Source organism: Gossypium hirsutum, chromosome D07 (genome assembly GCF_007990345.1).
Source record: "Gossypium hirsutum isolate 1008001.06 chromosome D07, Gossypium_hirsutum_v2.1, whole genome shotgun sequence".
Lineage (NCBI taxonomy): Eukaryota > Viridiplantae > Streptophyta > Magnoliopsida > Malvales > Malvaceae > Gossypium > Gossypium hirsutum.
Window position 1 is genome coordinate 12,924,162 of NC_053443.1, and position 14,744 is coordinate 12,938,905.

Consider the following 14,744-nt stretch of genomic DNA (forward strand, 5'->3'; position numbering starts at 1 on the left):
TCTAGTGGAATTCACTATCAGTGTCCAGGTCTTTGCCATCTTATCTGTTCATTCAGTCAATTTGGAAAAGTCTTTAGGGGAATGCTCCTTTTCCTCCAGTGCTCAATTTCCCTAGCTTCTTTATTGATGGATCACATCTTGAAGTTCACATCTGATGTGGTTGCATTTGCCTCCATGTTATCAGATTCAAACATTTCTCTTTCATTCATGCAGGTGGCTAAGAAATTTAGAGCTTTCATCATTCCTCACTCATAAATATGAACAATTTGGAAGATATAAAAAAAAAAAAGGATGAGGCATGATCTTATTAAATCGCGTACATTTTCTTAAATTCATTATTTAGAATCTCAGAATCTGACATCACAGACATTGTCCAAGATCGTGACCGGCTCGCCTGTGATGATCTTCGTATACTTCTCATATTTGAAGCCTCGATCCGATGCCTAATCACCCAATAACACATAGTGCCTAAAGTAGTGGCCATTATACTTGTTCCTATAATTGTCACTCCAATTGCAAGCCACTTTTCATCTTTGCCAACTACAATAAATGACAAGGCCAAGAATGCCACTGAAACAAGCACACAAGCCAACCACATTAACTTGTTGATAATTGCCATCATCTGCTTCTTTCCCTTGCTGTCAATCACTACAACTGAGGTCTGAACCACCACAACAGCCAGAGAAATGAAGAGGGCAATCGAATCAAAGATGAAGAAGATTATAAAAGCAGGCTTTGGAGCTATATTTGCTTCTCCAAGGGAGTCGCCGGGCGGAATGTCATTCGGGTCATCGACATATTGGCCAGGGACAGTGAAGATGGCTGCAAAAGCAACGGTAGCGATTAGGACAGCAACCACAGTGGTGGAGTTTATTGCATTGTTAAGACCTTCAGAATGCATTTTGTTGATTCTTTTGGCTATGCCTTGCACTTGTTTTCGGGTTTGGAGGGTGTGTTCTAGTTGATAGTGCACTTCATGCTTTATATCACTCACAGTTTGTTTTAACTCTCGAGCTGGGTTCGTTGCTGCCGGCTTGATGGCTCGAGCACTTTGAACCCCATGCTGTTGCAGCATGGATGCAATCTCCAGGTGGCCGGTTTTCTCAGCAATGTCGAAAGCGGTTTCGCCACATCTGTTAACAGCTTTAATGTCGGTTTCTTTATATCCAAGTAGCAATTTAACAATCTGCACAAAAGAAAAAGATTCCATTAGCTTACTTGATATTGCCTTCTTCCTTTCCCAAATGAAATATCTTCTTAAATGGATACCAAATTAAGGTTAAAATTCATTAGGTAATAATTAAACCTTTTTTTGTTTTTCTTTTAGGGAAGATTGTGAACTTATTGCATCTATAGTTGTCAAGATTATGCAGCATTTATTGAAACATGTAGTTTGACCTTTCGAAATATAATAACCCATTAGTCCAATTAAATATTTTGGCAGATTGTGAGAGACTTCAGGCCTTTGTTAAGAAGTCAACCAGCAGGGTCAGAAATCAATAATGAGAAGCATTTGCTCTTGAAAGTAATCATAAAATTAATTCAGTATTATTATTCTCAATCACACCGGATAAACCATCTAATTGGCAGCCATTGAATTTAATTATTCTTTAACATAATAATACCCTGTTTATGAACAAGGGATTGACCTGGTTCAATTTGCAGACAAACATGAATGGCTAAACTGATTGATAAACTCAAAATAAGAGTGATTTACCTGAGCTCTTCCCTTCCTGGTGGCTATATGCAAGCTTGTGTTACCCTTGGTATCAACCATGTTTATCATCAATGAAGGATTCACCCTTATCAATTCCTCCACCACAGCAAGACTCTGCCCCTTCACCGCCATGTGAAGCGCAGTTTGCCCTTTCTTATCAATCCTAGGAGCAATCCCAGGTTCACAAGCCAAAAGTGCCTTCACAACATCCAAATGACCATTCCTTGCTGCAGAATGTAAAGGCGTTTTACCATTACTCCTTGCTATTATAGCCAAGCTACTCCCTACCTCCAACAAGAACTTCACATTCTCAATATGGCCTTGAGTCGCCGCCGTGTGAAGAGCCGTGGTGTTCGATAAATCGACAGTCATAGCCAGTTCCGGATGGGCTGCTAGTAGCACTTTCAATATATCTGCAACAAGGGTCACTCTTGAAAACCTCATCTTCACCTCCAAAAAACCAAAAACAGACAATTCAGGTGTTGGAAACATACCTAAATCTCCTTGTTTAGCAGCAATGTGGAGTGCATCAAACCCATTTCTCGCTTTGATCCCAGCATTAACAAGATCGTAATAGTTAATCATCTCTTTAACCAAATCCACATAACCGTATTCGGCCGCAACATAAAGCGCAGTTTCGCCGGACTGGTTCTGTTTAGCTAACTGCTCCTTCAATGCATCCTCCTCAATACCTGTAAGGATTTCTTTCACCGCTGCAAGATTCCCAGCTCTTGCCGCTGAATGTAGAGGTGTATCATCGCGTTTTCCCGTTAACTGTTTGGTCATTTTTTTCCTACGAGCCGGAACACTTGGCTGCTCAGTTGTTGGTCTCTCCATGTCAATCAAAATCAAAATTTTCTCCTTTGCTCAACTTTAACTTCTGTTATGAATTGAAAAACCTTCTTTTCTTCATCTTCCAGCAAAAACCCAGATCAAAATTTGCATTTTTTTTCATATAAACCAGCTAATAAAATGAGATTCTAAAGAATCCTTGATCTCAATGATCCCAACACTTGCATCCCAAAGTATATGCCTGTTTACAACAGAAATCCATTTTCAGCTTTCTTAAAACACCAACCAACATTTCATTCGTGAATATTTATAAGAAAACAACTTAAAAGTCTTAAACCCAGAAACCGAAAACAAGAAAACCCATAAAGTTGAATTATTTAGGAAGAAGAAAATGAAGAAACACAAAAGAATGATATAATAATAATTACCTGAGTTTGAAAAAAAAAACAGAGACTTACTTTTGCTCTAATCCATCAAAAACCAGACTACCAGAGCACATGTATAAGTATCAACCTGTTTTTGATTGAACTTCTCTGTTACTAATCAGAATACCAAAAAAAGAAAAGAAAAAAATTGCTTTGACCCCCCTTTGTTTATGAAGAAGAAAGATTGTTAAGTTTAAGCTTTAGAAGGTAAAAACATAAAAAGCACATGTATTCACAACTTCAAGCGAATCTAAAACCAGACCCATCCCACATACTATAAACTAAAACATAAAGAGAGACTTTTGTAAAGGTTGTCATCATTACAACGTTTAGGGGAAACTTTTCTTATTTTGTTTCTTTGGGTTAATAATAATAACAGCAAGAGCTCGTAGGAATGTCATTTGTAGTTTTCTAAAAAAAACACTATTAAATATTATATTTAAATATTAAACCTAAATTTAGTATTAATCTCACTTACTAGTCTCAAGAGTTTCTAGGAATCTTTTTTCCCATTTTTGTGAACTTCTCTATAATATGTAAAACTAAAATTTATGACTTTCGACCCAAAGTAAAGAAGTAAAATTTATGACTCTACATCTTCTTTTATAAGGTTCCAAATTTTCTAGCGTTGAAAAACTGATTCAAAATATTTGTTTGTTGTAATATTTACTTAGTATGTTTTATTTTTTTTATTTGTTTATATTAATTGAGATGTGATTTAGTGGTAAATATATATTTTTTTATTTTTATATGGTTTGTTGCGTTGTACAACCTATATGAAGGGTTGATTTCAGATGAATAAATGCATCTGCCTTTCAAGAGTATTTCAGTATATTTGTGCCCATCGCCTATTTATTTAAATTCCTCTTAAAAATTTTGTCTCACTTCATCTGTAATTTTAAACACTGTTTTTGAGTTTTTGTGATACTTTGAGTTATCTTCTCCAACATTTGTGGTATGTTGTTCTTGGGTGCATATCTCATAGTGACAAACAACAATGTTATGAGTGTTACTCAACCAGCGATTCTCGTCTTCCATGGCAAAAGTTATGAATTTTGGATCATCAAGATGACACTTTTTAGGTCTCAACATTTATGGGACTTAGTTGAGAGTGGATATTCCAACGATGATGAAAAGGCCAAATTGAAGAAAAACCAAACACAAGACTCCAAAGCATTATTCTTTATTCAATGTGCTGTTATGAGTCAATTTTTTCAAAAATTGCAACATCAATTACTGTAAAAGAAGCTTGGACAACATTACAAATGGCATGCCAAGACTCTTCGAAAGTAATCAAAATGAAACTTTAGTTTTTTCATCGTGACTTTAAGACATTGAAAATGAAAACTAGGGAATCAACGCAAGACTATCTTTCAAGAGCAACCGCAGTCATCAACCAAATGAGATCCTATGGAGAAAATAATTTAAATCAAACAATTATTAGAAAAGTATTGAGGAGTTTGACTCCAAGGTTTGATCATGTTGTTGTAGTCATTGAAGAGTCAAAAGATATGGCTTCTTACTCCTACGTTGAACTCATAGGATCCTTACAATCTTATGAGGCAATACTGAATCAACCAAATGAGAAGAGTGACACAAAAGGCCTTTCAAGTGATAGGGAGTCTTTTGAGCAACAAAGAAAGACGACATATAGATGAGGTTATCATGGTAGGTGAAATTACCAGGGCAGAGGTAGTTGAGGCAAAGGAAATGATACTAGATATTATGAACAAAGGCTGATGAATGAGAAATAGAAAGTCTACAAGAACAATGTTCAATGTTACTATTACAAGAAGTATTGGCATGTGAAGGTAGATTGTTGGAAAATAGAAAGGCAAGAAAATATGCAAAAGATGATGAAAAGATTAAGTTATTTAACCGTCAAGATGACACTATAGCTTCAACTAACATTTGATTTCTAAAAAACGACTATTCAAATCATATGACCAGGATAATGTCTTTGTTCAAAGAGCTAGATGAGTCATACAAGGTGAAGGTGAGACTTGGTGATAACAAGTAAATGCAAGTTGAGGGCAAAGGCACAGTTGCAATAAACAATGGTTACAATAACATACAACTATTTTATAATGTCTATTTTATTCCTACTTTATCCCAAAATTTGTTAAGTATTGGGGATGTGCCATCCCACCCGGCGAAGCCCTAGTGTTGAGATACTGTTTATAGAGGTAAAGCATATAGAGTAAGTTTTGAGTAGGTAGATATTAAATTTGACTAAGTATATGAGTCTATGGTTGCACCTTCGGGTGAAGTCTGCATTAGGTGAGCTAAGTGGTTTAGCAGACTCTTATGAAGAGTATACATCACCCGAGTTGTTTAGACGAAACATTAAGCCCTTAGTTTTAAGACCTTAATTTGAATAGAACTTTATGCTTTATTATTATTTTATTATCCTGATTGAACAATCTGATTAGACGAATGAGAATTTAGTTAGTATAGGACTAAATTTCTGTAACCTGTCAAACCCGCATTTATGAAGAGAAAGAAGTGCTCACAAGGAACGAGAGGTTTGGTGGAAAATCAGACTTATCCACTAAGTTTTTCCTTTCGTCTATATTTGTATAAATCAAACTTTGGCTTCCTAAGTAAGTTTTATGCTTTCTTTGGCAACCATATTTTCTTCCTACTTTTTCTAAAATTTTCTCTCAGAAAATCCTAGACTTAAGACTTGCTTGAAGATTTTGGATTTGCTGTACTTAGCCAACTCCATCGTCATTTAGTACCTGGTAAATATCAATGAAACTTAAGTTATTTTCATAGTTATTTACAAGACCTTAGGGTTTCATGCTTAAGGGTCGGTTTAAGGGGTAAAGGAGGAAACTTTTAGATTTCAGGTTTCCTAATTCATGTTCTTATAAACTTGTTTAGTTTTCTGGTGTAATGAACTGATAAGTTTAACTATTTATATTATATCTCAAGATATTCTTGAGGGCTCTGTGAAAAGGGAAAAGGTCCTACTGTTTGAACATTCCTGTATTTTTTGGTGAGTTTCTTCTTGCTTCTATGTTTGTGTATAATATTCTCGTTTATGTTTTATTGAGGTAAACACTCTTATCCTATAAGATTATATATTGTGTATGGGTAATAAAGGTTCATGGTTATAAGTCTGAGTTAGTTGTTTGTGTAAATGGAGTAAGGGTCTTTTTTTGTGTTTAAGCCACCACCCATTGTTTCTGGAATGAACAATATGAATTGAGTTATGAAAATGAAATCATGTCAATGTCTTCAATGAAATGAGTATTGAAATGACAAACCACAATGCATGAATAGAGATAATTGTAACATCCCAAAATTATTAAATTTTTGTTGTTTAAGTGTAGCAAATAAATTTTTATGGTGTGTTATTTAAGTGCCTTAGAAGTCTGCTTTAAGTCCTGAGTTCAAATATTGTGCTGCGCATGAGTGTAATATTTTTTGTTCTTTATAATTGTGGTTATTCAGTTTAAATTAAATACAAAAAGGAAAAAAATATTTGATAGGTGGGATTTGGGATTAATTAAATCTCTTATTTGTTTATTTTTAATTTATTTTGTTGACCAAATCCCTATTCCTTCTCTTTTGCAACCATCCAACCCCACCCCTTCTTTGGCTACATGTTTCTTTTTTTTCTTTCAACTTTATTTTATTCTCTCTTTTTTATTTCTTTTTCTTCTTGACAACCGCCGACTCCTTCTTTTGCTATTTTGCTGTTTGCAAAATCTTTCTTTTGTTGTGTAAGAACACTGTTAGTACTTGTTGTGATCTCACTGTTTACTTATCTCTTTCCTTTCCTCGTAGTGGATTTGATCGTGTTGGTAAGTTGCGTGAAAGGTTAAGTTTTCTAAGGTTTGGGTTTTATTGTTCTAAGCGAAAATCCTTTGATTAATGATTCTATGATTAATGTAGTGTTGTGGTTAGGAGAAGAGCGTCTGGTGATAGACGACTCTCCGAAAAATTAAGTTCTTGGTGTAGTTGCTGTAAGTTTGTGGTAAGTGCTCATTTGTGGATATAAGGACTATTTTCTTTGAAAAAAGAGTGAATTTAAGTGGAAATCTTTGTGCTAATTCGAAGTTGTAATTGTTGGGTTTTGGTGCCAATTGTAGGATTCTAAGTGTACGACTATGTGGTGGATCAATCTCACTATCAAGTATGTGAAACAACCCAAAACTCAATTGAAACTTGATAAAATCACGAAACATAGGTTTTTTTCAAAGCTGCCCAGCATCACACGGCTATGTGGCAGGTCGTGTGATAGACCATGTGTGTCATACGCTCGTGTGGTAAACAGTGTGAGATTTTGCAGCCCGTATGGGTAGGCCGTGTGGACCACACGGGCTAGCTTTTTGGGTCATGTGGGCCTTTTTGGCCAATTTTAGAGCTCAATTAGAGCTATTTGACGGACTCAAAAATTAGGTCTGTAGGCATCATATGGGGCCGAAAAATCATAAGTTTTAATACATAACATACATGGGTAAGCTTAGGAGGTAGGTTATGTTATAATATGATTCGTAGGAAAATATATGTGTTTGCATGCCATATAATTTGTGATATGTATATGTTGATATTATGATTATGTTTATGAGTATGCTTATGTTTTAGGGTGGGTTATGATATGATAGAGGAAGTGTTATATGATAGTTTTTGCTGCAATTATGGTGGCTAGACCACAAATTTCTATCTAGCAGTTCAGCTACATATATATGAGTGGTACACTGCCACATATTATTGTGATTGGATGGTCGGACATAAGGTGCAGCGAATAAGGGTAGGACATGATATGTTATGATTCGTTATGATATGATAAGATGTGATCTGGTATGAAATCTGATACAATATGAAATATTAAAAGACATACTCTGATTTGAATTCTGTTATGCTATGACACGTTCTGATTTATAAATATTTCTACTGAAATTTGTGGGCCAAATCACATACTGGGTTTAAAGCTCACACCTTTATTTGCTTTATTTCAGGTGATCCTCAAACTTAGGATTGGTCGGCAACATTGGAGCTCGGGTTTCACACTTTTTGGGTTTTGTATATTACGGCTCAATTAAATTATTTCTACAGAATTTTCTTCTATTTCAAATGCAGTCTGATTGAGCTTTTGTTGAGCTAGAGAATGAACCAATCAGACACATACAATTAGGCTCGAGTAATTGTAATTATGTCCAGAAGTATCGTTCCGATAATTCGTAATTTACTTATTTAGAGCATAAACCTCCATTTATATCAAAGCACATGAGTTACATACGCATGGTCAGTGGCTAACTCAAGATTTAGTTAAATCATATAATGAACGTCACAAGTGAATTAATTTACAAACGGATTCAGAATTAATTCATTTTGGGTCCAGTCCAATGTATCATTCTTCCAATGAGTACATCTATGTCTCTACCCGTAGAATCAACTGCTATGGTAGCCAAGACTAGTCATCTCCTGAATTGGAAGTGTAGACGACATAATAATCCTTCTAAGTATTTGAATCAAATGCTCACTTTGATTATTTTACAGGATTACTAACTCATTTAGATTATCTACTGAAGTAAATTATATTTATCGCAATGTAAACGTTCTTACAGTGCCACTTATCATCAATTTGAACTTAGACAATTGATGATATAATATTTGCTTGTTATAATTTCTCTATGTATACAAAACACGAAAGACATAAACACAAAAGATATAATAGTGAAATGTGAAATCAACTTTATTTATTTTTTCATCATTCAAATACATAAAAAAAATAATTACATGTTTACTACAATATGAACACATTTTCTAACAACGAGAAGATGAAAATATAAGGAAAAAAGAAAAAGAAATAAAAAAAGAGAAGAAAAGGAGAGCATTCCATTAAATTTAACAGTGGAGCGATCAAGTTGGTCAAATTTTTTAACGGAGGTGACCAAATTAATAATTTTTTTGGTAGCCAAAATAAGAATAACCTAATTTAAAGTGGCTAACAAGATAATTTACCCTAAAATAAATTATTAAAAAAGAAAAAAAATATTAACGACATATTAAATAGGTTTAAAAAACTATAATAATAAAAGTAAAATCATCTATGGATAACAACCACTTCACAATCTTTTTTATTTATTAATTTATAAATCAATCGGTACATTTTTTTTTATATTCCTTCTAAACTTTCAATGCAAAGTATGAATTTAGAAATGAAAATAATAGACAAATACAAGAATAGAAAGGGAAAAAAAAAACCTTTCCAACACCATTGTTTGAAATCTTGTAGTGAAAAATTAATATTTAAAATGGTAAATTACTCAAACAGTCATCCAAGTTTTAGCACGTTCCTATTTTAGTCACTGATTTTTTTTTGTTGCTAACTTAGTCACTAGATCAATTTTAACTTTTAGTCACTCCCATTAGAAAATGTCTTTGGTCATCGAATAAAATGATGATATGTTTGGGTATAATAACAAAGTTAGCCCTTAATATTTTAGACATTTTTTTAATTTGATCTTAATTATAAAAATTCAATAAATTTAGCTCATAATGTTTACATATGTCAACTTGATCCTGATTTTAGAAAATCATAAAATTATAATTACAAAAAATAAAAATACATAAAAATATAAAAAAAATCAAGGTTTGAACATATTTTCCCCTTAAAAGTGCAATGAGTTTTACCACTGCACCCAACAGTAACAACATTAAATGTTTTAAAATTTAAAAGAAATATTTTTTAAAAAAAATTATTTAAAAAGGATATGCTTGTCTATGAAATTTATATTTTCCTAGATAAAATTAATTTTTATCATAAATATTTTTAAACTAATTTTTAATAATATATCTGAAAAAAATTATAAATTAAAAAAAAAGCCTTCAACTACTTTGTCAATTATCATGTAAAAAACTTGTTTTTACCAAAATTTTACATTAAGGTAGTGTTTGAAAAACCACCTAATAATTGAATTTTGGTGTAATTGCTTGTAATTACACGAGAGTGGTATATGTTTGGATAACCATTGTAATTGGTGAGCTTCCACTAAATTGGGTGTAATTGGAGCACCCCAATTACACATTCTAATTCTTAGGGGATGGTGAGAGTTAGAGTAATTATGCAAGTAATCACACCCAAATCTAAATTTTAAAATTATTTTTATACAAGTTATAAAAATTATATTATAAGCATGAACTTGTATAAGTGTTTGGGATGATTATAGTGAAATGTTTCTTATATTATAAATCCTAAAAAATTTTCTAAAGTTATGACAAAAAATATTATAAAATTAACTTACATGTTATAAAATTGTTATAATATATTTATTTATAAAAAGTAATGACTAAGAAGTATAGACATAACATATTTATGTGTTCATGTCATATATTATAAAAATAATATACTTAGTCATAAAAAAAGGTTATAATTTTTAATCAGAACTTATTTATAAAAAAATAACTTTCTAAAGTTATGGCAAAAATATATATTATTTATAAGAAGTGTTATGAAAGGTTCGGACAATTTATAAAACTTTTTATATAAAGGTTATACACTATAAATTTTATATTATTTTTACTTATTTTATGTATTATAAAAATGGATATAACTTAGTATAAGTTTTTCTCCAAATTAAGTTTTTATGATTAAAGCTACAAACTATTTGGATTATGAACCCAAATATTGTAAGATGGTGTTAACTATGTAAATAGAAAATGTTTTCTTACACTATATTGTGGGGCATGATACCATTTAAGAGAATTGCGTCAAACACAAGCACCATAAACAGCTTGTGGTTTTTTTAATTTGAAACATTCAAGATTTTGAAATGTGGTTAAGAAACATTTGTTGTTTTAAAAAATATTTCTCATATTATCAATATCATCTTAGTATACCATAAAAAAATAAGGTTAACTCGTACTAGTATATTGCATATTTCATATTTCATAAATTCAACCATAGGTGGAATTAAGATGAGCCATACTTTGAAGAGTATATGAAAGCAAAAGATCTTGACAATCTTAATGATTCAAATTCAAATTCAAATGACGATGAACTCGATCAAGGGACAACAGATGATGATAAGGAGCATATGTTAAATATTAAAGAGGGAATAATGCAACAAATATGCACTAGAACAATTAAATAATATAGCATATATTATTTTTGTTATTTTTATTAGTAATTGTACTATCAACTATTAATCTAACATAATACATGTTATGATTTGATTTTAATTTTTGTTACTTGTTTAGAAATTATTTTTATCATACTAATAATTTTTTATTGTAATTAATATTTTTTAAAAATATAACTTATGTAACTATGTAATTACAATTTGTACTACTAAGTATGACATAGGAAATTACAATTAGTTACACTCTATTAGTCAAACACATCTAGGAAATTACAGTTCTTAGTAATTACAAGAGTGTAATTACTACTCTAGTAATTATGTAGTAATTACACTTTCATTCAGTTACTCTGTGTTGTCTATACAAACCCTAAAATTAAGGGAGTGTTTGGTAAACAAAGTTTTGGGCGTTTTTTAGCTGTTTGGGCACAAATGGAGAATTGGGTTGTCAAACTCTCTAATTATAATGTTTAGTGAATGGAGGTTTGTAAGAGCCTATTGAGTTAAAACCTCCAAAATAAAAAACGCTGGAATGAACAACTTTTTTCAACAGTTAATTGGGAATGACATATGTGAAATGACATATCTGATTATGTTTGCTAAAAAATTACTCCATTTACCACATGCTCGCAAACCTAATAGGGGTGCCAAGATATAATAGCCTCATTCTCTCATTTTCACTTTCACCTCTAAAGCCCAAAGTAAATCTTAAAAAAAAAAAAACTCCACCATGAATCTACAAAAAAACTCCACCATGAATATACAAAATCAACATTGCAGTGAGAAATTTTCAATCATGCCCATTCATGCTTGAATATTTATGTACTCTTAGTTTATTTTCAATTTACTTATGTAAAATAATTTCTTATGCAACTTTATATTAATTGAAATATGCTACTTGACAAATTTATCTAGAGTGTAACATAATTATCACTAATTTATATACTAAGAACATGACATAATTATCACTAAGAATATAGTTTACAATTATACCGATAAATTATTAATATATATCAATTTTCACAAGGTTAATATTTGCAAATAAGGAACTGAAGAAATTTATTTATATAAAATTTCAAAAATATTCACTAATTAATTTCCATAATAGATGTTTTAATTCTTCGATAATATTGTTTTATTTCAATAATTTCACCCAATAAAAATTAAATTATTATAAATAAATAAATACTTAATAATAATTTATGTCAAGCCCTAATTTATTATTTTACACAACTTTCAGCTATCAGTGAAATTTTACCAAACATTTTAAAATAAACAATTAATAAAATCAGTTAATCAAATTAATTAATAAAATAAATTAATCAAACCAATCACTAGAATTAACTATCAACAAATTGTAAAAAAAGCCCTAAACCAAGTGAAGGGGAGAAAGTTTTTGGTATTGTTCAATGGTAGGTATAGATTATTAAATTGCATAAAGGCCATCACTGCGGGTGAGTATCACGTGCTGATGTCAGCGTGGACTTTAATGTTTTTCTTTTTAACGCTAAATAAATATTTGTCGTTCTCGTTTTCTTTATGACGAGATTTAATGTTAAGGATAAACAAATAGTGGGAAAATTTTAATACATCAAAATATTATTAGAGACCACTAAAAATGATATTAGGGAGAGAGAATTTTTGTTCCTACTTTCACACAATGAATTTGACTTGGCTCTAATCAAACTTAAAATTTCTTTTACATTTATTTAGTAGAAATTTAATTAAACAAAAAAATAATTATTTAATGATTAATGAAAAAGATATGAATATGTTTAGTAGAAGATTTAAATTTATTCTAATAAATTTAATGAAAATCTTCTATTAAGTCTTTTTTTTTTTTAAATTATTACAATAATATATGGCTAGAAAATGGTCAGTGGTGGGTTAGCTCCTTAATTATTTATATTGGCAATGTTATAATAAAGGTTAAAATGATAAGCACATGGGATTATTCAGAACGCCATGACTACCCATAACATCTATATGTTTAAAAATGGAATGAATTATTTGGCTTTCTAATTTCATAACAAAAAGTATTTCATTCATTCATTTAATTTTGTCAAATCATTCAACGTTTGTTAATTTTACTGATATAATATACATATGGTTTCATCTTAACAATTTTTTTTTAATTTTAAGAAATATAAAATTATTTAAAATGAAAATTTAAAAAATTAATTTTTCAGTGCCGGGTGGATGTTGGATCAGCAAGTAGACACAAAGAGACATTTTAAATTCATTATTTAAAAACAGAACAAAAATATTTTTAAATCACATATATCGTGTGATAAATATATCTTCTTTTTATATATTTTATACTAAATTAAAAAAAAAATGGATTCTTCATCTTCAGCTAAACTGCTGACCCAAATTAGGATCTCTCTCACTTGTTCCAGTCTTTTGTTTAGATCCATAACCTTTGCTTCATTTGCTTTTGCAAGTCTTTGCCATGACTGGCTTTTCTTAAGCAGGCTTCAGCAGGATGGGCTGTTGTTGCTTCCTTTGCTCCCGTAATACGTAAATTAGCCTCTCATTCGAAGTTTTCCAACCACACAACATCAAAAAAGGATCAAATGTTCACTTTTCTTTAAAAAAATTTAAATTTAAAATTAAATCAGAGTAACATTTATGAAAATATGTAGTTTAGAAAAGTGAAGTCATTCACGTGATTTTAGTTGAAAATAGAATGACATTGAAAGTGCTTTTTCATAAACATACGAAATAAATGGAAGGTGAAAACATAGACAAATTCAAAGTCAGAAAATAAATTAAAAAGGTTGTGTAAATTTGTCAATTTCAAGTTAAAAAAAACAGATGATAATGATTGCAGATTATGACACAAAGATGACAAAGCTCAAAAAGCGAGGGGTCCACACGGTAGACCGGGATTGAAATTTTGGACGGACTCGTGAACTCCCCACCATTGTAAATTCCATTCAATATCCCACGCGCCCCTCACGCATTTGTCGTACAGACGCCCGACAGATGCTGGCACGCCCATATGGAATTATCCAAATACCACCCTAACGAACACCATTGCCTTCATTTCAGAATTCAGATCCTTTCTTTTTCTTTTCTAAAAACCTGGGTCAATTAAATACATTTTCTTGCAAGAGACTTAACTGATTTTTGGAAATAGTTCCTTGCCTCTTACACCATGAAGCCTCGTGTTTTTGTTATGACTACCACCGCTAATATTATACCTTGTTTACATAAGTATTTGTATTATTTTTGTAATTAAATCAACTCTATTTTTATCCATAAAAGTTATTAAATTAAAAATATTTTGAATTTTTAAAATAGCATAATATTTTTTGAAAGTAAAAACAAAACAATATTTTAAACTTTGTTGAAAGTAGTTACATACATAATACACTTAATTACTTTTTTTTTTGAAAATCATGATTACTCTTTTGATCTTAAACTATATATAATTCTTAAAATAATTTTAATTTAATAATATAATTAAGCGCATTTATAGGTAAGAGGTTTTTCTTTTTTAAAGTATATTAGCCAACTCAATTTATTTTTGTCATAAAACCAAGTTTATGTCATTATATGCAATATATATTTCTATTATAACAAAATTGGTTTTAATTAAGGGTAATATATCTAGATAGTCAAGTTTGAGGGTTCCTGCTCACTTTCTTTTTTCTTTTTGTTAATTTTATATTTTAATCTCTTTCATTATTAAAAAATATTTGGTCATGCTTT

The 14,744-nt window shown here is 30.8% G+C and overlaps 1 protein-coding gene across 2 annotated transcripts; it reads right to left on the reverse strand.

Annotated features, from left to right (window-relative positions):
• Positions 1–278: 278 nt before the first annotated feature.
• LOC107954087 (ankyrin repeat-containing protein At5g02620) lies at positions 279–3,301 on the reverse strand. Of its 2 annotated transcripts, none has more exons than XM_016889565.2 (4): positions 2,968–3,301; positions 2,212–2,750; positions 1,718–2,130; positions 279–1,186 (listed from the first exon to the last, which is right to left on the reverse strand). In XM_016889565.2, the coding sequence occupies exons 2-4, from the start codon at positions 2,552–2,554 to the stop codon at positions 308–310; spliced, it is 1,635 nt and encodes a 544-aa protein (XP_016745054.1). In that variant the 5' UTR covers positions 2,555–2,750; positions 2,968–3,301; the 3' UTR covers positions 279–307. The 2 variants fall into 2 exon arrangements, with proteins under 2 accessions (XP_016745054.1, XP_016745053.1); XM_016889564.2 differs by having other exon boundaries at positions 2,938–3,301.
• Positions 3,302–14,744: the final 11,443 nt, after the last annotated feature.